The 23603-nt window shown below is 59.8% G+C and overlaps 2 protein-coding genes across 2 annotated transcripts; one reads left to right on the top strand and one right to left on the bottom strand.

The window, feature by feature from the left end:
* Nucleotides 1-4537: 4537 nt before the first annotated feature.
* LOC129206299 (low-density lipoprotein receptor-related protein 2-like) lies at nt 4538-18109 on the top strand. The gene is made up of 33 exons (XM_054825263.1): nt 4538-4670; nt 5109-5228; nt 5574-5693; nt 5785-6012; nt 6241-6354; nt 6446-6565; nt 6872-6997; nt 7098-7304; nt 7470-7638; nt 7758-7926; nt 8175-8400; nt 8751-8876; nt 9085-9300; nt 9521-9829; nt 10078-10290; nt 10484-11065; nt 11473-11688; nt 11906-12144; nt 12228-12357; nt 12700-12878; nt 12995-13181; nt 13532-13750; nt 13947-14130; nt 14412-14613; nt 14683-14847; nt 15147-15347; nt 15440-15983; nt 16132-16260; nt 16420-16527; nt 16615-16851; nt 16980-17394; nt 17616-17751; nt 18037-18109. The coding sequence occupies exons 1-33, from the start codon at nt 4565-4567 to the stop codon at nt 18091-18093; spliced, it is 6699 nt and encodes a 2232-aa protein (XP_054681238.1). The 5' UTR covers nt 4538-4564; the 3' UTR covers nt 18094-18109.
* A 733-nt stretch (nt 18110-18842) lies between these two features.
* CLDN23 (claudin 23) lies at nt 18843-20194 on the bottom strand. The gene has a single exon (XM_054825281.1). The coding sequence runs from the start codon at nt 19962-19964 to the stop codon at nt 19263-19265; it is 702 nt and encodes a 233-aa protein (XP_054681256.1). The 5' UTR covers nt 19965-20194; the 3' UTR covers nt 18843-19262.
* Nucleotides 20195-23603: the final 3409 nt, after the last annotated feature.

Genomic DNA, 23603 nt, shown 5'->3' with positions numbered 1-23603 from the left:
AAGGGTAGAAACATGTTGGTGTGAGGTGGCAGCTTGGCTGAAAGCAAGACTGGCTGGAGGGGTGAGCATGAAGTGTGTGTGACGGTGTGGCTGCTGTGAAGAATGGAGGCACTGTGCCAGAAAGCGTGGTGGGACACAAAGGTGAGGCCAGAGGAGACAGTGAAGAGTCAGCCACTGCCCATGAGAGCTGACAAGACATCCATAATGATGAATGCAACCCGCAATCATTATAAGCAGCAGTCAATGCTGCCCTTTATCCAGCCACTGCATTGCTTAATATCTGCAGGCAATCCTACCCATCCATGCAAGGGACACTCAGCTGCTCATGGGTGGGTTGCCCATCTTCCCATGCTCTTGGCCATAGCCTGCAGCAAGGGGGGACAGCAGCACTTCACATTGCTTTAAATATCGTGTCCAGGATAAACTGACCTCATGGACCTGCCTGGCAGGAGACATCTCAGCAGAGCAGCATATCAAAGGACTGGAAACAATCCTTCAAAATCCACATAGGTGTGTGTGAATCTATATACGTATGTGTGTCACCAAGTGGGAGGCCCCTAATGTCCTACTAGCACAGCTGTCCCCCAGAGAGACCTGCATGCCTGCAGCCCTGGGGAGATGCTCCTGCCTTGTTGATATGGGCTGACAGTGATTTTCCTTCCTGTTCTCAGAGCCAGGTCAGAGCTACCAGGCCTAGGAGACTTCCCCCACATCACGTTGACCTGGGCTTAACCTGGGCTTGGCCTACGAGCAGACTCAGTATCACATTGTCCTGATTTCCTTCTCTGTTCTCCCCAGGTCTCCCAGATAACTCACAGAGCCTGGGAAGAGCAGGTTGTCAAGGCAGGACCTTCCTGCAGCCTTCTGCTGCTCCCCAGTGGCTGCCTGGAGAGGCATCACAGGCAGGTCCTGATGGGAGATGGTGAGGGTGCTGTGGCATCTGTAAGTGGAGGTCCTATTTCCTTCTTCATCTTCCCCAGGTCTCGCAGATAACTCTCACCGGGCTGGGGAAGAGCAGGATGACAAGGATGTGCGGGAGATGCACTCACAAGCCTAGAGGTTTTTTTGAAAATAAGCAAACTTTTTAAGACCTTTTTGGGCACTAAACAGTACCTTCTGGGTTTATTTTCCAGAATCAGTGAGAGAGGTTGAAATCGGCTCAATTTCCTTATCCTGATAATTCACTTGCTTTTTAAAAAGGTCATCCTCTCCAGTTCTGAAACAATTGTCCCAGGCCAGAGTTACTGGGATTAGCTGGTACATCAGGGAGTCTTCCAGCTTCTGGGGCACCACTCTGCAAGTCTCGCAGGAATGTTGTGGTCAGTGTGGCCAATTCTTTGGGTTGCTGTGGGCCAGTCTCTGAAGTAGGAGTTGTAGTTCTTGGGCACAAAGTATTCAGCCTGTTTATTCAGGATCGAAAAAGGGATTTTTGTTATCTGGAAAAAGCTTCAGGTTTTGAAAGTGAAATAAAAAATATCTTCATTAAAATAGTTTGGAATACTCTGAACTGTTATTTTTTGTAACTTAAGCATTGAGTAAGTTGCTTTCCTAGGAAGAAATGGATGTTTCATGAAATCCATTTTTTCTGCTGGAAAAAATTTTAGACAACAGATAGCAGGCAGTTTAATTTTGAACATGGACACACAGCACAGAGTCAAGTAGAACTGTACTTTCTTTATGGGAACAAGGCTGCAGTAGTTTAATAACTGATGCGTGGCAGGGTATCCCACTGAAATATTTTCTTTCACAAGCATGACATCCCTCATCTTTAGGAAAGGATTGATTAAAAGTTACTAGAAAGGAAAATTAGTAGTTTGAAACTTCTTACACCAATAAGAAGAGAATCTGATCAGTCATATAGCAGAAAGGATACGTGTAATTTTATGTGAATGAAATATAATTGATCACACTAATGAGAAGCTGCCTTTGGATATTTGAAAAAATGTTTGCTGTACTGGGAATAGTTAAAGGTGAAAACATTATTTTGCACTTTTTGGGACATGGTGCTAGACTTTTGTACAGGATTTTGCATACTGCTGTTCCAGTGAGTGCAGATTTGCTCCCTTTCATCATTTTGGTGGGAACCTTCTGCTTTTGGAGGCAGAGAAGGGAGAATCTAAATGTTAGTAAGTAAAGGAGACTTCCCAACTGCTGGAATTGTAAAGAAAAACCTGAAAATATCCAACAAATCTCTCCAGAAGTAGGGACAAAAAACCCCAGTACCTTGTAGAGCAAAAGTTCTTCTATCTATACTCATATATTTAAAATACTTTGACTTAAAATCATACTTTTAAAAAAATCTCCTGCATTTTAAGACCCTGGCCAGACCAGATGTCCTCTCCATCACTGCTGACCCAGCTCCCCAAGCTAATGCTCAGGTGCACTGGGGATTTCTACTGCACCCACTAACTTCTAGACTCTTTTCCACAGTCCCTCTGCTGCCACATGCCCTTCCCAGCCAGCTGCTGCAAGGAGTTACTGCTTCGGTGATGTGGTTACAGCATGGGGGAAGCCTGATATCAGGGGAAGGGGAAGGCAAAGGCCATGTGCCATGCTGGAATTCAATTGAACACAAGGACAGGTGGGCAAGGAGAGCCCACTAGTCTCCCAGGAGTGATGCGTGTTGCAACCCCCAGCCCAGAGAACTATTAGGGTCTTGCACATCCACCTGGGCAGGCTGCCATGGCCCCTTCCCAGCCTGAGGAAAGGACATGGAAAGCAGGAAAAGGACCATAGATGCCGGGCACCCCAGGGAGGCAGGAGGGTCCCTGCTGGGTCCTGCCCAAAGTGCTGTCCTCCTCCTTCCCATCACAGAGGTATTGCTCTTGGGGACAGGCTCTTTGTACCCTTCCTTGGGCTGGCTCTTGCAGTGGTACAGGCTCGGGGCCGGGGTGGAGGCAGTGCTGGATATCCTGGGGACAAAAGATACGCTGGGGGTGGCAGAGCTGTGGCAGCCCCTGGAGATGGGGTAGATCCCCAGGGACCTACCACAGCCCCCAGCTCTGGGGGCATCGGGGCTTTCTGCGTGGCTGGGGATGCCTGGATACTGCTCTGTTGCGTCCATCTGCCCTTTCCACTCCCTCCCCTGACCACCTTGCCTGGTGTCCCTGCCCCAGGGATGCTCATCATCCCTGGGACCTGTATGCTCCTGTTCCCTGGGGAGTGCCTAGGGAAACCAATTGCCCAGGGCTGCTGGGATGCTACCCCAGAGAGAGAGAGAGAGAGAGAGAGGACAGCTGGCTGAATATGCTCCCTGGGCTGCAGCACTGGTAGGGGGGGTTTATTAGGGCCGTGCTGTGATGCTGTTGGTGCAGGGGGGTACCTAGCGCTCACGGAGCACCACATCCTGGGACAAATGGTCTCTCTGGCCACATTGTGGGCCTGAGGCATCTCCCTTGTGCCAGTGCTCTGGGCCACCTGACCTAGAGCTGTGCAACACCCTGGTCTTTCCACCTACCTGGTGGTGCCTCTGCCCTGAGCTGACTTGACTGTGCCAGAGCCCTTCCTGTGCCAGCCCTGTGGCTGGTACCCACTCTCTTCCACAGCATGCAGATTATCCCAGAGCTTTCCCTTCCTGATCAAACTCCGCTTGTACATGCCTGAACATCGCATAGACAGACAGTGGTGCCAGCGAGTGTGTACCCACAGCAGTAACTGCCTGCATTCAGCTCACGTGTGGGGAGGTTTCATGGGCAGAGTAGAGCGGACGAATGCACAGCATCCACGGGCAATAGATGCGCTTGAAGCACAGACTGGTCTTAGGGATGGATGCTCGTGCCACAGCATGCAGCTGGGTGCCAAGCCAAAAGCCGTGGAGGGGCAGCACACCGGCAGCTTCCCCCGGGTGCGTAGCGAGGGGACCTGGCAAACCCGCCGTGCCCATTTCCTCGGCTTGAGGGATGCCCCTCCGCTTTGCCGGGCGGGAGGGGGCTCCTTTCCCAGGCAGCGGCAGGTGCCTTATCCTCTTGCTGGGCTGTTTTCCTCCCTCACCCGCTGCTTTTCCTCTCCTTGTTGTGCTCCAGCGGCTTCTTCGCAGCCCTCAAGGTCGAGCACCGGCGGCGGCCGGGCAGGCGGCGGCGCGCAGCCCCGGGACCCGTGTTTTCGGAGGGTACTCCCGCGTTCAAGGCTGCCGCTGCCTTCCCACGCCCGGCGCAGGTGCTCCGGGGCCCGGTTCACACGGCCGGCTCTCATAACAACCCCCGGCCGATAAGGCGGCCCTGCGTAGCGGGACGAGACGGTGCAGCGAACGGGGCCCGGGGACCCTTCGCGCCCCCCTTTCTCCCTCCCCAGCTCTTAGGGAGCGGCGGGCCCCGAGCACGCCCGCCCTGAGACCGCAGCTGTCCCGGCCGAGGCCGGCGCCCCCCGAGCCCTGGCTGGGGGCTCTCTGGGGCGGCCTGGCGCAGCCCCCGCGGCGGCGGGGCGGGCCGGGGTCTCCGCCGGCGGCGGGCGGTGCCCGCGGTGCCCAATGGCTGCCCGCGCACGGGCATAAAGGCGGTGGCGGCCTCGCGCTCCCCTCCGCTGGCCGGGCCCCCCGGAGCCGCCCCACCCTGCCGCCGCCGCCGCCATGGGCCGCCCCCCGCCGCCGCTCCGCCTGTTCCTCGCCCTCCTCAGCATCCTCCTGCCGCTGCTGCTGGCCGGGATCGTCGCCGGCGCCGGGACCCACCGCGCCTGTGAGCCGGGGCCGAGGGGGGCGGGAGGCCCTGCCCCATCCCGAGGGGCTGCTTGCTGGCCCCCGCGATGGGCTATGGGGAGGGTGTCCCCGCTACCTAGGGTCTCCCCGTTTTCACCACCGCCCGGTGATGTCCCTGCCCCCTGTGGCATCCTTCCCACCTTGACAACATGGGAGGGTCCCTGCACCCTGAGGAACTCTATCCCCCTGCTTAGGGGGCTTGGGGGGGGTGTCCCTGCCTTCCCTGGGGGAAAATGAGAGGCTGCAGTTCTCCCTCCAGCCCCACAGGAGGTCCTGGGGTGCCCCTGGCTGGGGCCAGTCCCACCCTCTGTGGGGCTGTGCTGGGACTCCCAAGTGGGGAGCTCCATGGGGTGTGTGCTGGTGGGTGTTCGGTGTGGCCGCCCAGGCTGACCGTGGCTGGGGTCCCGCTCTCCCGCAGCGCCTGCTGGCCCCACGTGTGCAGCCTCACGCCAGGCCGCCTGCAGTGCTGGCTGCATCCCTGTTCCCTGGCTTTGTGATGGCGAGCAGCAGTGTCCTGACGGGACGGATGAGCAGTGCGGTGAGCGGGGGGAAGCTGGCACCCATCCTCTGTTGTGGGATGGCCTGGGGGGCTGTGGGCATTGAGGGGCCCTGGTGGTCTGGGGAGCGGTAGGGCAGGCCAAAGGCACCTCGCTTCTTGCTGGCTCTGCTGTTGGCTCCTGTGTGGCACCCTGCAGGGACGTGTGTGCCCTAGAGCTCCTGGGGGATGTCTGTGGCATGAGGACATATCCTGGATCCCGTGCTGAGTGAGGCAGCACCACCATCTGCCAGAGAGCCCTGTTGGGGGCTGCTGTGCCAGGATGGAGGGGACCCTCATGGTTGTGCCAAAGCACTAGGTCCCAGTGACTGTGTGCTGTTCCTGCAGATGTTGCCTGTGGCGGGGACCCCCATGTTTGGCAGTGTGACGATGGCCGGTGTGTTTCTAGCAGCTGGCGTTGTGACGGTGCTGCTGACTGCCTGGATGGCTCTGATGAGCAGGACTGTGGTACGTAGTCTCTGCTGGGGTGGGGTGGGGGGGCAGAATGGGGGCAGTTGAGGGCACAGGGCAAGGTGTGAGTGCTGCTCTGTTCCCTTAGTGTGTGGGGCAAAGAAGGTGCAGTGTCCCGGCACCCATCACTGCATCCCGCACTGGGAGCTGTGCGATCGGCACCAGGACTGCGAGGATGGCTGGGATGAGGAGGGGTGTCCCCAGCAGCCCTGTCTGCCCGGGCAGTGGCAGTGCAGGAACAGGGTGTGCATCATGGCCGAGTGGAAGTGCAATGGGATTGATGACTGTGGTGATTCCTCGGATGAAGATGTCTGTGGTAAGCAAGCACGTTGGATGCCCCTTAATGGGTTGAGGCCTGTCCAGGCCACATGTGAAGTAGGGGGTACTTTGCCTTCCTGGGCCCCAGGTCCCCTTGGGATGGTGGCAAGCATCTCAGGAACCTGTTGGTGCTTTGCGGGGCCTCCCCATGAGTCTGGAACCCATGGTTTTCTCTGTGCCGACTGGTATCAGTCTGTTCTCCTGACATAAGCTCTGTGTGCCATAGCCCCCTGCCCACCAGGCATGGTGCGGTGCGATGAGGGGAAGTGTATCCTGGAGTCCCTGATGTGCAATGACGAGGACGACTGCCTGGACGGCACCGATGAGCCCAGCACATGCGGTGAGTTGCTGGCCACAGCCCATGTGACTGGGGCCAGGAGGAGCCGCAGAGCTGTCCTGTGTCATGTCACCCCTCTGCTGTGTCCCCACAGGTCGGAGCTGCTTTGTACGCAACGGGGGCTGCGCAGAGACGTGCACTGACACGCACTGGGGAGTGCAGTGCTCCTGTGGGGCTGGCTGGGTGCTGCAGGCGGACGGGCAGAGCTGTGCTGGTAAGGAGAGGTCGGGGGTGTGCGCTTTGGGCACCTGCAGCCTTGGCCGCTGAGAGCGGGGTTTCCCCAGAGCCAGCACTGTGTGGGAACACCTGCCTCAGCTCTGCTCCTGCCTGCGTGTCACGCTTGACCCTGCAAAAGCTGTGTCTAGGTCATGTCCCAGCAGCAGCTGGTGCATTTTGGGGCTGGGACCCAGGTCCCAGTATCTAGGGAGCCTGCCTGTGGTCCCTGGGGAGCAGTGGCAGTGCTGTCTGGGGGCAGCTAGCCAGCTGTGCGGTGGGCTCCTGGCAACGCTTATCCCTGCAGATGTGGACGAGTGCTCCTTGGAGTACAGCCCCTGCAGCCAGCTGTGCAGCAACACCCCAGGCGCTTTCAACTGTGCCTGCCTCCCGGGCTACACCCTGCAGCACGGCACCATCTGCGAAGTGACAGGTAGGGTGAGCCGGGGAGCCTGGGCTGTCTGAGGGGCTGGGCAGTGCCCCCAGCTAGCCAGGTCCTCACTCACCAGGGGACATCCCCCTTACCTTGGCAGACAATGCAACGCAGATCCTGGTGGCTGTGGGGCAGGACCTGGCCCTTCTGGATGTGCGGACCCAAGCCTACCGGCCCCTGCTCTCCACCAAGACCGAACCCCGTGCCCTGGTGTACGACCTGCTCCGGGAAACCTACTACTGGCTGACAGAGGATGGCGAGCTCCGCACTCACCTCCCGGGGAAAGGGACGCAGCCCCTCTATGCAGGTGGGGAGGAGCAAGGGTGCTGGGTGCTGTAGCAGGGCTGAGATGGGTGCTGAGACCTGGCCTGCCACTCCAGCCCTGCCCTTCCTGTAGAGGAAGGGGCAACCTGGGTTTTGCCTCTTGGCCTGGAGCAGGGGTTGTGTGCCTTAAACTGCTCTGTCTCTGCAGATGCCGGGGAGGTGAACAGCATCTCTGTGGACTGGTTCACAGGGCAGCTGTACTGGGCCAGCAGCCACCCTGCAGCCATCTGTGCGGGGCTGGGCGATGGCCGGGGCTATGTGACAGTGCTGGGGAAGGACGTGGCACCAGAGCAGCTGACGGTGCATCCAGCTGCAAGGTGAGGAGCAAGTGAGACTGCGTTGGCCCTGGGCTCCTGGGTGGGCGATGCTGGTGCCGACCGTGTCATGGCAGCTCTGGCATTATGCCGTGAAGTGGGTGCTTAATGCCTGCCCCCAGATGCCTGTACTGGGTCAACCGTGGGCAGAGGGGTCGGACAGTCATCACCGCAGCCGGCATGGATGGCTCAAACCGGCGGGAGCTCACAGTGGTGTCCATGGAGGAGCCTGTGGGGCTGAGCCTGGACCATGTGGCTGGCAGGCTGTACTGGATCAGCGAGTACAAGGAGGTAGGGGTGTGGGGTAGCAGGGCTCTGCCCCACCAGGTGCTGGGAGGTGGTGAGGTGGGAGTGGGGAGGGTGGCCCTGGTTCCCGTGTGGCTATGGCCAAGATATGGTAGGCAGCAGGGAGCAGTGCCCACGTCTGGTGTGTGTCCCTGGGCTGGGAGGGGGAAGGCACCACTGTGAGCCCCGGGGCTGTGGGACGGTGCTGGGGTGTGGGGGTGCCATATGGTCACTGTGCCTTGCCTTGTCCCCAGTCCATTGAGACGCTGCGGGTGGACGGCAGCGGGCGCCACTCCTTTCCTGCTGTCCTGCGGAGCCACACAGAGCCACTGGGCCTGGCTGTGTTCGAGAGCCGGTTCTTCTGGACTGATGGCACAGAGCTGGCGTCGGCCACCCGGGCCTCTCCCCAGGAACATGCAGTGCTGCTCCGTGCCCCTGTCTCAGCTTTCACTGTGCTGCACGTGCTGCAGCAGCCTCCCCGTGAGTACCCTGCCAGGCACCTGAGCTGCTGCAGGGCTGGCAGCACCCCTACCTCTTCCCTGGGTGCTAGGGGAGGCTGTACGGTGTCCTGGAGCTCACCGGGTCCTGCCCAATGGCTCTCCTGGTCCTGCGGTGAGGGGTCGTGGGGTTGTGACAGAGGGGACATATGAACCCATATGAAAGCTGCCAAGTCTTATGGCTTTTGGTAGAGCTGAGCCCTCCGACCTCATGTGACACTGCCACCCCGCCTAGGGTAGCTGGTCCCTATCCAGCCCTGGGACAGCCTTGTGGTTTTTGGGGATCAGGAGAGGCATGGGCTGCCTGAGCTCTTAATGTCCCCTTGCTCCCAGGAGACACTGCTGCATGTGCTCCGGGCCTGTGCAGTCACCTTTGCCTCCTGTCCCCTGTGCACCCTCGGGGCTACAAGTGTGCGTGTCCAGAGGGCCTCTTCCTCCTGCCCTCGGGCAAATGCGCAGGTGAGCAGGGTCTGCAAGGTGGGCTTGGCTGTCTGGGGTGGGATGCATCCCTGTGGGAGTCAGAGGGGGGGCCATAAGGGGCTGTGACTTTGGTGGGACGAGGTTCCCAGCACACACCAGTGCTGTTACATTTCTGCCTGGGTTCATGCTGGTGCCCCTGTCCAGTGCCCCTGGGGCCATGCTCACACACTGCCCTTGTACCCTACAGAGCTGTCCATCGTGTATGCGTCAGGGAAGACCATCTCCCTGGTGCAGGTGGGCCCTGGAGCACGCAGCAGACGGGTGCAGGAGTGGCAGGAGTCCATCCACCTGCAAGATGTGGACTGGCAGAGATCGGTGCTTTATGGGACAGATGACCGTGGGACACTGCTGCGTGTTGTGGGGCACCCTGGCAAGAGAGAGGCCATTGCAACTGGGCTTCCAGGTGAGACCCTATGGGGTGACGGAGGGCATGCTCCTATTCCTGGTCCTCCCTGAGGCCTGAGGATCTCCTGGGTGCAGAACACAGCAGTCCTATGGTGCCCACACTGGGACTGTGCTGAGGCACCAGGCAGCTGTGCCGTGGTTTTAGGGGCAGGGGGGATCCGGGCCCTAGCAGGTCATGGGACAGCCCCATAACTGCTTGCCTGCCTACTCTTGCCAAGTCTGCTCTGCCCGTGTGGACATCCGCTCGGGGAACCTGTACTGGCTCGCATGTAACCGGAGGGACATCGGGGTGATCCAGGCGTCTGACATGTCCCCACGCATCCTGCACCGTGCTCGCGGCAGCATCCAGCACCTCTTCTTGGACTGGCAGCGGGGCGCTCTGTACTGGCTGGCCCGTGGGCAGCCCCTGCAGCAGCTGAGCCTGGACGGGGGTACCCCGTGGGATGCCTGGAACGAGACGTGGCCTGGAGACCTGCCTGCAGCTATGGATAGCAGAGCCTTCAGCGTGCTCTGGAGCTCAGCCATGGGTGAGCCCTGGTGGTATCTGGACCAGGGAACAGAGGTGGTTGGTACAGGCAGGAGTCGCTAGCTGTGCCCTACCTGCAGCAGGTCCCTGCCCAGACAGTGGGGTGCTCGTGGGGCAGACTCTGTCCTGTGGGTGAGCCCCTGGCCTCAGCCATGAGGTCCCTGCCATAGCTGTGGGTTGTGGGGACACAGGGTGGGTCACGAGGGGTGCCTGCAGACTCCATGGCACTACTGTCCCTCTGCCTCACAGGCCTGCGGGCACTGAGTCTGACCAAGCGGCAAGCAGTCACCCTGGCACCCAGCTGGTCCCACGGCCTTGTGGCCGCCTTCGAGCCATACCTGGTGTCAGCAAATGGAACGGCTCTGCTGCTGTGGGACCGGAGGACGCTGGCCCTTGTGCTGTCCGTGCCGGCAGCAGGCATGCAGGGAGTGGTAGCCTTCGTGGGCTCGGAGCTGCAGGCTGGTAAGAGTGGCCATGGCTCTGTGACTGGTGCTGGCGCTGTACCTGATGGGGCTGGGTGGTCCATGCTGCTCTGAGCTGGGGCAGGGCACCTGGCTGCTGGTGGCCATGTGGGGTGCTCTTGGAGGTGCCTGGAGTGTGGGGAGGGCACAACCCCAAATCTAGGCTCATGTTCCTGTGCCCATGCTTCTGCCAGTGCCACCAAGCAAGGGGTCTGCCCTGCCACTCCCTCCACCTGTGATCACCACTACAAAGACAACCACAAGCATCACTGCTGCTCGGCCCACCACTTCCACCACGAGACCTATACCAAGCAAGACCACCACTGCACTCACCACTACTCGTGTGCCAACCAGCAAGGCTACCACAACACCAACCACCACCAGCCAGTCCACATCAACCAAGACCACCACTGTGCCAACCACTGCTTGGACCACACCAACCAAGACCACCACTATGCGGCCGACCACCACTATGCGGCCAACCACCACCAGCACCACCACCACTCGGTTCTTGCCAACCAAGATCACTGCCCCACGGCCATCTACTACCACCCAGCACCCAGCCAGCCCTGCAAGGGTAGTGCCACCTACCCCATCCCTCCTGTCCAGCCCTGCACACCCCCTGACTCCAGTCCTCCATTTGTCCTGTCCTCGCACACATGTGCCCTGCCATGATGGTACCGAGTGCGTAGCCCAGGAGTACGTGTGTGATGGGGAGAAGGACTGTGCAGATGGCTCTGATGAGGATGGGTGTGCCCAGCTCTGCGACACCCCAGGTAGGAGCCATTCTTCAGTCCCTGTGCAGCTAGGTTGCCCTGTGCCAGGGCTTCTGGCTGCTTTCTGGTGGGGTTGGTGGGATGGGGCCCTGGGAAGGTCAGAATGTGTCCTGGGCTCTGATGCTTGTGATGTGGCATACTGGTTTCTTTTGAGCTTGGCACTGGGCTGGAGGTGCTGCCAGAAGGAGACAGGGGTGGCCTTACTGCTCACAGTTGACCTAGATGTGGCTGAGCTGAGACTGCCTCAGTCGCCTTGCTTGGGACGTAGGCTGCTGGAGATGCGCTGACTAGGAGGGACCAAGCCCTATCGCTGTAGTTGGGGTCATTCTAGGTTGCTGGGGGCTAGCAGAAGGTCTGGGCACCCTGGATGCCTACTGCAGGCTTAGCAAGGCCCCTTGTCTTTCCAGGTGCTTTCCACTGTGCAAGTGGAGCTGTCTGCATCGGGGCTGGGGAGCACTGCGATGGGGTGCCGCAGTGCCCGGATGCCTCTGATGAGACAGGCTGCTGGAGCCCTACTCAGGAGTGTGCCCTGCGCTGTGATGCTGCCACCCGCTGTGTCCCCAAGAGCTGGCTGTGTGATGGCCACGCCGACTGCCTGGACCATGCCGATGAGCAGGGCTGTGGTGAGACCCTGGGGCCAGGTGGGACTGGGGCTTCTGGGGGCTGCCTGCCCTACAGGTAGGTGCACCAGGTTTCCTGTGGGTCCAGGAGCAGGCACTGCCCAGGGCAACCTGTCGAGCAGCTGGAGGGGCTGTACCCTGTTCAGTGCCATGCCTGTGCTGGTAGGATAGGGATGGGGACGGGGACAGTGCCCCCGCTCAGCCCTGGCCCTGCCTGCAGCGCCAAAGGAGTGTGGCCCGGCTGAGTTCCCCTGCCGGAGCGGGCAGTGCGTGGCCCTTGCCCTGCGCTGTGATGGTGACCGCGACTGCCAGGACGGCTCGGATGAGGAGGGCTGCGCTGTGCCCCGGCCGCTGCTCTGCCGCACGGGTGAGGTGGTGTGTCCCCGTAGTGGGGAGTGCGTGCCGGAGGCCTGGCGCTGTGACGGTGCTGCCGACTGCGGGGACGGCACCGATGAGCAGGTGGGTGGGGTGGTGGGGACACAGCCTGTCCCCCCCTTGCTCCCAGGAGGGCTGGTGGCCCTGTTCACCCTCTGCTCTTGCAGGGTTGTCCCTGGGAGGAAGGGCTGTGTGGGGACCGGCAGTGGGGCTGCTCTCATGGCCACGAGTGCATCCCTGATGTCTGGCGCTGTGATGGAGAGAGTGACTGCATGGATGGCAGCGATGAGGCTGGCTGTGAGCAACACCCTGCTTTTATCCCCCCTGTGTCTCACCCAGGGGTGGTTGGTGGGTGCCCAGCACAGAGGGAGGTGGGGACATGTCTGTGCCAAGGCAAAAGGCCCTGTGTGCTGGTTGCCTCTTCCCAGCATCTGTGGTGGCTCCAGGCCCCAGGTAGCTGTTGTTCCTGTAGGGCTGGTGGCCTTGGGATTAGGACAGTCTGAAGCCAGGCTCCAGGCACAGCTCTGGATGTGGCTGCAGTAAGCCCTGGGCACCCTGTGGGAGCAGCTCAATCTCTCAGCTGAGCAAAGGGAGCTGGTGGATGAGACTCAGGACAGCATTCCCCATGTGTCCCTGCAGGCCAACCTGCTCCCTGCCAGAGCCATGAGTATCCATGTGGGCTGGGGGCCTGCCTGAACGCATCCCTGGTGTGCGATGGCCAGCAGGACTGTGTGGACAGCTCGGACGAAGGGGGAAACTGCTCTGTGGCCTGCCAGCGGTCCTGCGCTCATCTCTGCTACCCCTCGCCCCAGGGCCCTGTGAGTGTCAGCAGCCCTGGTCCAGGGGCTTACCCTGCCATCCTGCCCTGGTCCAGCTGCAGGAGGGACCCTCCTGTGTCCCAAAGGGGGGACCCTGACAGCCCCTTTCCCCACAGCGGTGCTGGTGTGACCCAGGCTATCGGCTGGCCGAGGATGGTCTGTCCTGCATGGACATAGACGAATGCATGGAGTGGGGTGAGGGAGCCTGCAGCCAGACATGCCTCAATGCCCCAGGGTCCTACAGCTGTGGATGTCTTCCTGGCTACCTGCTGGAGCCTGATGGCCGTGTCTGCAAACTCACTGGTAAGCCCTGGGACGGCCAAGCAGTGCTGAGGGTCCCTGGCACTCTAGAGTACACCAGGAGCCAGTGGGTACCTGTCCTCCATGCCTGCTGCTCATGGGGAGCCTTGCAGTCCAACAAATACCCCTGTCCCCTCTACCACGTGGCCCTCCAGGCCCTACTCAGCTGTGAGCTGATGCTTGCCAGCCTGTGGTCGATCAGAAAATCTATCTGCACTAGGTGGGGAATGTGCTGTGCAGCAGAGCTGAGTCCCAGCAGGCTCCAATGCCTGTGAGTGCCATATTACTGCGTGTGCTGGGGCCGTGGGGCCACCAGCACTGAGCAGGGTCCGGGCGTCTCTGTGTTGCCCCAGGACCAGAGCCCATGTTGCTGGTGGCCCTGCAGTCAGAGGTGTTGTCCTATGGCCTGCGGAGTGGGCATGAGGAGGTGCTGCTGGCCACCGACAAGGATCGCGTTGTCTTCTCGCTTGACTATGACCTGGTGGAGAGGAAAGTCTTCTGGATGGATTTGGCCACAGAGAGCATCCGCTGGCAGGACCTCAACTCGGGCAAGAAAGGCACACTGGTGAAAGGTGGGCTGTGACAGCATGGGGTTAGCAGGGCTGGCCTCTCCATGGCTGTGCAATCTCCAGGTTGCAGTAGGGTGCCAGGCTGTGTCCCCTTGCGTGGAGAGGTGCTGGTGAGAGCAGGGTTGGGAGGAGCTGGAGCTCCTGCGATAGGAGCATTATGCCAGAGGGCCATGGGTGCTGACCCTTGGGTGCATTGCAGGTGTGAGATCAGACTGTATAGCAGTGGACTGGCTCGGGAGGAACCTGTACTGGACAGATGGGGCAGCAGGGCAGGTGCTGGCCACTCACCTGGGGGCAGCCTGGCGAGGGATACCGGAGTACACTGTGGTGATGGATGGAGACCTGGACCGGCCCCACTCCCTGGTGCTCCAGCCTCTGGCAGGGTAAGGCTGGGACAAGAGGACATGGGGGCCTCCTTGCCATCCCTGCCCTGCCCCATTTTCCTCCATGGAGGCAGGCAACAGGCTGGAGAAGATTTGGGATGGCCTCACCCGGGTGCTGTCAGGGCTGTGTGACTGGGGAAGAAGGAGCCCAGGCACCTGCCTCTGCTCTGGGTGGAGCTCTCAGTGCATTCCCAATGGGCTCTATGCTGCTCCTCTGGGCTGCCCTGGTACTGGGATGATGCTGTGGCAGGTCTGTGGGCCAGCACCTCTCTTCCCACCAGGCTGCTGTACTGGTCAGAGGTGGGGAGCCATCCACGGCTGATGGAGGCTACCATGGACGGGAGTCGGCGGCACGTGCTGCTGGCCCAGGGGCTGGGCTGGCCCACAGCACTGGCCCTCGACCTTCCCACCTGGAGGATCTTCTGGCTGGATGAGAAGCTGGGCAGCATTGGTTCTGCACGTCTGGATGGCACTAGTGTGAAGGTGTGTGGTGGGGCTCTGGTGACAGGGCCCTGATGGGGCCTGGGTGGGTGCTTACGGCCTCTCTGCCAGGTCCTGCAGCTGGGCTGGGTCCGGAGTCCCTTCGCGGCGGCTGTGTGCGAGGGACAGCTCTACTGGTCGGAAAAGAAGGCATGGTCCGTGCACCAGGTGGACAAGGCCAGCGGCAAGAACAGGACCGTGCTGCTCAAGCGACACGGGCAGCCTCACGGCCTCCAGGTACCTATGCGGGAGAGCCCCAAACCTTGCTGTGCCAGCTCTGCTGGAGCTCCCACCCTGCACAGCCCTGCCATCCTTTGAGTGCGGAGCCACTGGGAGCTGTACCCCCATCCTGGTGGTCCCTGGACAGCAGTCCCTGTGGTCAAGGGTCTCTGGTCCTCTTGGAGCATCTCTGTCTCACCATCCTGACCCCAGCTGGGCCACGTTCAGGCCTTGGGAGCATCGCGTGGTGTTGCTCGTGCTCAGCTCTGCTGCTGGGTGCTGGCAGGGCTGTGAGGCTGAGCCTGCCCTTCCCACAGGTGATGCACCCAGCCCTGCGCCCCGTGGCCCCTAACCCATGTGTGGCACGTGGCTGCTCCCACCTGTGCCTGCTGAGCTCCAGGCATGCTGGGCAATGCCGGTGCCCCGCTGGGCTGACACTGGCTGCCGATGAGACCACCTGCCTGCCCCTCCGTGATTCGGCCTTTGCTCTCCTGGTGTCACCGGCAGCCGTGGCGCAGGTACTGTCCTCCGGAGCCAGCCCTGGCGGCTGCTGTCCTCGCTCCTGCTAGGGGAGCGGGGTCCCCATCCTAGTGCTGCCTCCTTCCTCCAGGTCTACTTGAAAGACCTGCCCACAACGGCTGGATCCCAAGGCTTTCCTCCACACCGGGCCCTGCCCTTGGCCAAGGTGGGTCGCCTGACAGCCATCGACTATGCAGTGAAAGACAAGAGCCTGTACTTTGCAGAGGTGGGGGGTGACTCCATCGGGCTGCTGCGCCTGAAGGACTGGGGCCGGCTGTCCTGGAAGAAGGCGGTGGCTGTGGAAGGCACGGTGACGTCCCTGGCACTGGACTGGCTGAGCGGGAACCTGTACTGGATTGGGGGACAGCCGCCCAGCATCCATGTGGCAGCTCCTGGGGGGCGGTGGGCCCTGGCGCTGCTCAGCAAGGGGCTGCAGGGCGCTGCCTGGCTGGCCCTGTGCCCTCGCGCCTCCACCATGTGCTTTGTCACGGCGGCCGGCAGCCGTGGACTTGGTGCCACAGTGGAGTGCGCGGCCATGGATGGCACCAGCCGCAGAGCAGTCTGGAGGAGAGCCCGGGCTCCCACTGGCCTCGCCTTTGGGGATGCTGGCACCCGGCTGTACTGGGCAGACCGTGGTGAGTGTGGGCTGAGCCAGGGCACCGCTGGGGGTAGCGGTGGTGCAGGCTCTCAGTCTGCAGGGCACAGCCCAGCATGGCCCTGAGGGGCAGCCCGGAGCCCTCTGTTTGATGTCCTATTTGATGTCCCTGTATCTGTGCCCTGCAGAGAGAGGCACCATCAGCAGTGTCGAGCTGGATGGATCCCGCTTCCGGGTGGTACGGGAAGGGCTGCATGGCCTCTCGCTCTTCACCATTGGAGAAGGCTTTCTGCTGTGGAGCACGACCTCAACCAACGGTGAGTCTGTTTGCTGTGCTTTGTCTGGCTCCTCCTACTATACCAGGACACAGGAGTCTCTGCCAGTCCCTGTGGGGTGCAGGCTGGGGGAAGCTACATCCCGTCCTGGGCACCCTTGCCGGGAGGAGGTGAACCAGTACTGACCCCACGTGATTCTAGGCTCCAGCAAGATCTGGCACAGCCGGCTGGAGCGGGCTGAGAGCTGGTGGTTCCCAATGGAGCAGGAGTTGGTATCCATGAGGATTTACAGCCAGTTCTCACAGGAAGGTGGGTCTGGGGAGGCCCCAGCCCGGGGCATCTGAGGGGCTGAGCTGTGCCCTGTGGTGGCCATGCTAACCCATGCTGTTTTGGCAGGCACTAACAGCTGTGCAAAGAGCAATGGAGGCTGTGCCCAGCTCTGCCTGCCCAACCCTGCAGGGCGGCTGTGCCGCTGCTCCCCTGGCTACCACCTGGTGCATGGGGTGGCATGCACGCTGGCACTGCCCTGCCCGGCCCCGCTCCAGGCCTGCCCTGACCTCCAGAGCTGCATCTCTGAAGACCAGGTCTGCAATGGGCACCCCGACTGCGCTGATGGCTCTGATGAGTCTGACTGTGAGTGCCTGCCCAAAGCCAGGGTGTGCAGGAGTCCTGGCTGGGCACAAGGGGGCCTGCCCAGTCTCCCCCAGTTTGGGAAGGGGGGTCTCACCTGGGTCTCTGCTGATCTATGCCCATCCCTCCAGGCCCCTCTGTAGAGGTGGGGACACAGGTCCCTGCACCATCAGGAATGTCCCGTGTGGAAGAAAAACCAGCCTTACCCACAGCTGCACTCAAACCTCAGCAGCCGGGCCCCAGCCTGCCTGCAGCCCCTGGCCCTCAGGAGCATGGAGAGCCCTTCCTGGTACCCCCCAGCACTGAGGAGGTGCTGGGGGCTGTGCCGTGCAGCAGCGAGACATGTAACCTGCGTGGGGACTGTGCCATCGAGGCTGGGCGAGTAACGTGCCACTGCGCCCTGGGCTATCGTGGTGACTACTGTGAGGAGGCAGAGGTGCAGCCCGTTGCAGGACCTATTGCCCTGGGAGTGGCTGTGCTCCTGCTGCTCGCTGCTGCTGCTGTGGGGGCCCTGGCCTACATGCGGAGGCGGGACAGGCGGAGGAGGTGAGCTCTGGGGCTGGGCTGGGCGAAGTACAACTGGGGATGGAGAAGTACAGGGTCTCCCTGCCTAGGGACAGTGTGGTGTCCTGGGGCACTCCTGGGCTATGTGGAAAGCTCCAATCACCCCAGCAGTCTATTACTGGGGGTTGTGGCAGGACCATGGGATCTGCCCCAGCTCTAGGAGATGGCCATGCCATCTTCAATGTATGTTTTTTTCTTCTCAGGACATCAAGCACTGCCTCCACCCGGGTGCTGACCTTGTACCACCGTGAAAGTGACCCCGAGGAAGAGGATGATGATGAGGAAGAGCTTCCCCCCAAGAGTGATACCTTTGTGAATGAAGCTTATGATGGGAAAGAGGTAAGCAAGCCCTGGTAGGGACTCCCCTGCCACCCTGGAGTGCCCCAAGGTCCCCCAATATGTAGATCCCTTCCCAGGCCCAGCGCTGGCATGAGCGCCCACTCTTGAAGCAAGCTCTGCCCTCCACCTGGGGGAGAGGGACAAGACCTGGGGGTGCCTGGAGTCTGGCTGGTACGGGGGCTGTCCCACTTTGCCCATGGCTGGAGTCCCTGTGCCAAGGTGTGGGTGGGCCCAGGGAGGCTGGCTCAGACTCATCCCTGATGCACCCATCTGTGATCTCTGCAGGAGCTGCCAGCCCCGCTGCAGAAGGGAACATCTCGCCCTGACACTGTATTTTCATAAAGGAACGTTGTGCAGCATCCCTGGTGCCATTGTGGTTTGTGTGTGGGCCAGGGAGGGGAGGTTGGTTTGCTCTTCCCAAATCTCTAAGTTCTAGGGAACTTACAGACCAGAGCAAAAAGCTTTGGGAGGTTTTTCAGGAAGTCTCCAGCCCCATACACTCTCTGAGCCACCTGAATCCGATCTCCTGCTGCAGGGTGCATCCTGTACCATCCCTTAACCACGCTTAGAGCATCTCCATCCACTGTCCCTCTGCAGCAAGGCTTAGCTTGCTGACTAGGGTGCTTTGGGCTCACCTGGGGTAGAAATCTGGCCAAACAGCTCTGCAAGGAAGCTGGCTCAGCTCTTGCCTAGTTATGCAGGGTGCCAAGCAGGATTTTATAGTGCAGTTCTGACCTCCCAGTGTCCCTTACAAACCAGTGAGACCAGTTTTACTGCCTCCCACCAAGCTAATGATGAAAGGGGAAATAATACGCTATTTTTTTTTCCCCCTGTGATCTCTTTTCCCCCCACCCCACCCTGAAGTAGCTGTGCTCAAGGAAGGAGAAACCTCTTCCAGGGCTGATTTTGACCATGGGGGGGAAAAGTCCTTGAGGAAGGTGCTATAAAAGCTACCTGTCCCCTTTACAGACCTTTCCTCCCTGCTTCAGGCAAAGCAGGGGGGAGCTGGGTTAGCTGTGCCCACTGGCTTTCAGCCCAGCCTGCTTGGCAGAAAGCCTATAACCATCCCACAGCACAGACCCATTCTTCTTCATTTATTTTGTTGTTTGCACAGTCCTGAGTTGAGCAGAGACATATGGGAGGTGCTCCCCTCCCCTATTCCCAGCCCTGAAGGTTACATGGTGATAACCTGTACCTTGCTCATGTGGGAACATTGGAGCTTCCTTTGCCCAAGCTGCTGCATCATCAGGAGGATGAGCTAAAGGCTGCATGGAAGGACTGGAGCCTGGGCTGGTCCTCAACCCAGCATGGCTTTGGCACGGTTGTGGGACCTGGAGCATGGCAGGCTTTTGAGGAGGTTGTGGAGATTCAAACCAGGTCCTTGGTCTTGCATCCAGCCTGCTCTGAGGTGCCCCAAGAGAAGGGCATGGCATGGAGGGGCAGGAGCCAGCACTGCTCTCAGCGCCAGGCAGGCGGGCTGGTCGGTGGCCGCTGCTGTCCCTGTGCTGGGGCTACAAGTCGGAGTCACAAGGCAGGGTGCTCCTCCAGTGTCGTCCATCTCGTTCATCTGCCAGCACGTCCCAGGGACTGTGGTAAGCCCCAGTGGTGGAGCACGGCCCAGCCTCCAGCACAGGGCTGGGGGGCAGTTTGGGGGCCCTGCGTTCCTTGCAGCAGTGGTGGAAGCTGAGGGCGAGGGCTAGCCCTCCCAAGATCTCCAGGCAGCTTCCCAAGTAGCTCAGCACCAAGCTGTAGCCTACAACCAGCTTGCTACCAGCTGTTGCGGGCAGTGCCCACAGCTCATGGGTGTACCAGGAGGTAGGCACAAGGCTCAGCAGCCCTGAGAGGAGCAACACCAGCCCTGACACGCCAGCCAGCAGGTGCCGTGGCTCCTTCTGCCAGCAGCGAACCCCCAGGGCAGCCACCACCAAGCCCAGGAGGGTGACCACCAGTGAGGTGGGCATCAGCCCTTGGGCCACCCGCACGGGTATCTGCTCAAAGTAGCCCAGCTCATCAGCCTGCCCACAGCGGCGATCATGACTGCTCTGCAGCTCTCTGCACATGTCCCAGATGCCCTGCTCCAAGATGAAGTCAAGGGGCTGGTCAGGTATGAGGCTCACCTGCCTCCAGTTGGGTGCCAGCGTGCCCGTGAGTGTCAGCAGGAGTCCGCAGGGGCACAGCACCAGCCCCACGATCATGGCTGTCGGCGTCCGCATGCTGAGGAGGTGGGTGAAGCGAGCTCCAGCGTGCTCCTGCTTGCGGAGAGGTCCGTGGGGGCTCCGGCAGAGCAGGGTCTCACCACTGCTGCCTGTCACCTGGCCAGACGAGGTGGCACTGGTGCCCCAGGGCTGCTCGGTGCAGGCAGGGGTATCCCTCGGTAGGGCAGTAGTCCCAGGCGCCCCGTACGGTGGGGCAGCCCCCGGAGTGGGCGCGGGTCACCGTCCTGGCCGTGCCCGGGGCTGTGGGGAGGTGCCAGCGGCAGGAGGAAGTGCAGGCAGGGAGGAGCCCGGCACAGGCAGGGCTGGCCGGCACCCAACCCCGAGCGCTGCAGGGTGCGGGAGCCTGCGGGAACCACGGGAGCTCCGGCCTCCGCTCTCCCCTTGCAGGTAGCGGGGCCGGGGGCAGCCAGCCGGCCCCGGGCTGCAGGTGGCACTGGGACGTCTCTGCGTCACCCTGGGACTTGGCAGCACTCGGTCCCTACTCCTCCCTTATGGCTTACTTAAACTGACTGGGAAGTTAAATTACTATCAACTGAAGTAATTTATGAAAATCATTAGTTAAGATGAAATGTTAGCAGGTCTCAGAGTTGGTCCTCCCCAGGCCCAAGACACCTTCCCAGCCTCTGCCTGGCCTTCATCTTCCTGCTCTTCATACCAGCAAGCATCTCCCTGTCCTTCAGGGACTGCTCCTGAGCTTGGCCATGCTCTTCCCCTCCCAGGCTGCGCTCAGAGGCCACACGCAGGCGCAGCAGCCTGGCTCTCAGCAGAAGTCCCTGGGATGTCCACTGAGACAGGTATGGTAAGTCACCACATTTGAGAACCCCCTCCGTGGGGGTTTGAGCCCTAAAAAAGCACTGTTCTCTGGGCCTCTCTAAATTTCCCTGAATTGCTGCCAGTCACGCTGAGCCCAAAAGAGGGCAGCATCCTCTGTGCATTAATTTGGGATGAGCAACCCCAGCTGAACTGGAAGGCTGTCTCCACAGCATCTTTGCACCCCTGGTTTTGTGGCCTTGGCCACCTGGAGGGCTGAGTGGGTCTGTGCTGCGCCAGCTGCTCCCCGGCTCCTGTCCCCACTCCTCCGTCCTACAGCTATTCCTCGAGTGCCCCCAAAGCTCTTCTGCTCTGTGAGCGCCAGATCATTTCAGGGATGGATTGCAGAGCTGTTGATCACTGGATCTCAGCCCAGCTGGAAGGCAGGGTGCTCATGTCCCCAGCCGTGCCTGCAGGGCAGCAATGCTGACAGCCAGATGTGCATAGGTCCAGACCAGGGACAACCTTTGTTGTACACAGTTAGTAGTTTGCTAAAATTTGGTACTCCTCGGCTGAGAAACTAAGCTTTGGGGTTGCTGTTTCTCTTTCTGTCCCGTTAACTTTATAAACTTTTACCCTGCTCCAGCCATTGACCCTGTGTGAAGCCACCCATTACTGCTGTCAGAGCTGTGGGTCCAACCAACACACCAAATGCTGCCTGCCCGATGCGTTGCCTGAGGCTACCTTCTGCCATGGGACCCCCACCCCTGATGGGACCAGGTGCTGAAAGAACCTGAAATCTTCTAGTCCTGACCCTCGCAGGAGGCTGTATTTTCCTTTCCCTTTGGACGTGAGGTAGAAGTTGGCTGTGAGAAGATGTAGTGCTCCTGGGGGAGAGGGAGGCAGAGAGAAAGGGCTGGTAGTGAGCTGGCTGGCACAGTGAGCCTGGGTGCCGTGGATGAGGGCCTGTCAGTGCTGTTTGGCTCCTCTCAAGCTCAGGAGGTTTTTACCAAGGTGTTGAAACATGGTTTGGTGGCAGTGCTGGCAGATAAAGCAGTGGTTGCCTGTGGACCAGCCAGGCTGAGCTGTAGCTGTGAGCAGGTGGGAGCAAACTTTGCTCCCCATCCCATATGTGTGGGTGGGGCGCACACCAGCCCTGCTGGAAAGGGAGAAATTCTGCATCTTGTCAGATTTGCACGTTTTTCCCAGACAGGCCAAGAAACCTAGAGGCTCGCTGCTTGGGATGCAAGTGGTGCCACAGGTACCCCCACCCTGGGCTTTGCACTGCCTGCCCTCAGTTGCTTCTCCCTGCAGCACCTTCCTTCTCCTCTCATCTGCTCCCCCAGCGATACTCTGCCCCTCTTGTCCTTGCTCCCACAGGCTTGGGTTTGGGAGGTGCCTGCTCCTTGGATCTGCAGCAGCAAGTAGAAGCTGGGTGCTGGGAGCGTTGCAATTAAGCATCGGGGTCAGGTTTAACAACCTGGGCCTTTCCAATTTATTAATAATGCCCAGGAGGCTGCATCTGCCCTTTGGGCTGGTGCCCAGGCTCTTGATTAAGGGGCGACGATAAGCAGATTACATGATGTGGTCCTGATGCTGAATGACCTGCCCTGAGTAAGCTTGGGGAAGGAAATGGGATTGACAGAGCTGTTTCCCAATGCCACAAAGTTATAGATTGTTCATTTCTTCCCTCTTACTTTCTAATGAGGTGGTATGAAAAGCAATTCAAAGCAGAGCCTGGCCCTTTCCAAGCTCTAGGGAAGCATTTAAAGCCATCTGGTCTCAGAGATAAAATGGTCTGGCTGAACCTGCCTTCCTTCCCACTTTTCCCTAGCTGCTGGGCGGGGAGAGCCGCCTTACTTGGTATTTCCTACTTCTCCAAGGCTGTGACTTAGTTTTTCCTACCTTGACAAAGTCATCTCTTTAAGAATGTGATGGAAACATTATCTATGCTTGGCCAAGTTGGCTTGCATTTTATTAATATTATTTTTTAACCCCTGTTTGTAAATTGGAGGAGCAGCAGAAGGCCTTGAGCTGACTGGAATTGGAAAAGATCCAGGACAGGATGGTCCTTGAGATTTGATTCCAAGAAAAAAAAAATTTAAAAAAAAAATATCCATGATGGGCTATTGAGTGTTGGGTTGCTGCTTCCAGCCTCAGATGCCCTGCATCATTGAAGGCTGGAAATGTATTCAGGGCAATATTGCTGTGTTCAGCCTGTTTTCTGCCTCCCTAGGTATCTGCTTCCAGCCACTGGTGGTGATGGGACCCCAGAATGGACAAGTGCTGGTGTCTCCTAGGTGACAGTGGCTCACAGTAGGACCAGTGGGGATAGGATAAGTGGCTTTTGGGCTACACCATTATCCCACCAACTGAGCAGAGTTTGGTGTAATAGCTGGGCCTTGTCTGATGCCAGGAATGGACACAGCTGGGGAACACATGCACACAACACTCTCCAAAGCTTTCTCTGTGATCCTTAGTCTGATCCAGATTCCTGGGTCCAGTTGAGCTTTCAAAAAGTGGCTCTGGAGAGGAGTAGAGCTTCCTTGCATGAGGGCATCTCTGTTCCTATGCTGCCTGCTGAGCTCATGACGCTGAGACTGGTGGGGGGATGCGTATTTGCAAGGAGGTTACTCTGACTTCCTTCCCCTCACCACTGTGGGGCTTGTCCTCAGCAGCAGCAGGATCTCTCAGCATCCTGTTTGCTGTGTGGGGAAGAGCCAGGGCCAGGGCTGTTTAGCAGGAGCCTGCAGCTGGTGATTCCTGTTTACATTCCACTGACCCTGGGGCTTTGCCTGCATCACATACGGCAAGATCCCCCCCATACCACCACGCTGCCTGCATGTCATGCAAGTTATATTGTACCTGACTGCTTCTTGGGTTCCA

Source organism: Grus americana, chromosome 4 (genome assembly GCF_028858705.1).
Source record: "Grus americana isolate bGruAme1 chromosome 4, bGruAme1.mat, whole genome shotgun sequence".
Taxonomy (NCBI): Eukaryota; Metazoa; Chordata; class Aves; order Gruiformes; family Gruidae; genus Grus; species Grus americana.
The sequence above is the reverse complement of the archived record's forward strand: the minus strand, read 5'-3'. Positions and strand labels throughout refer to the sequence as shown.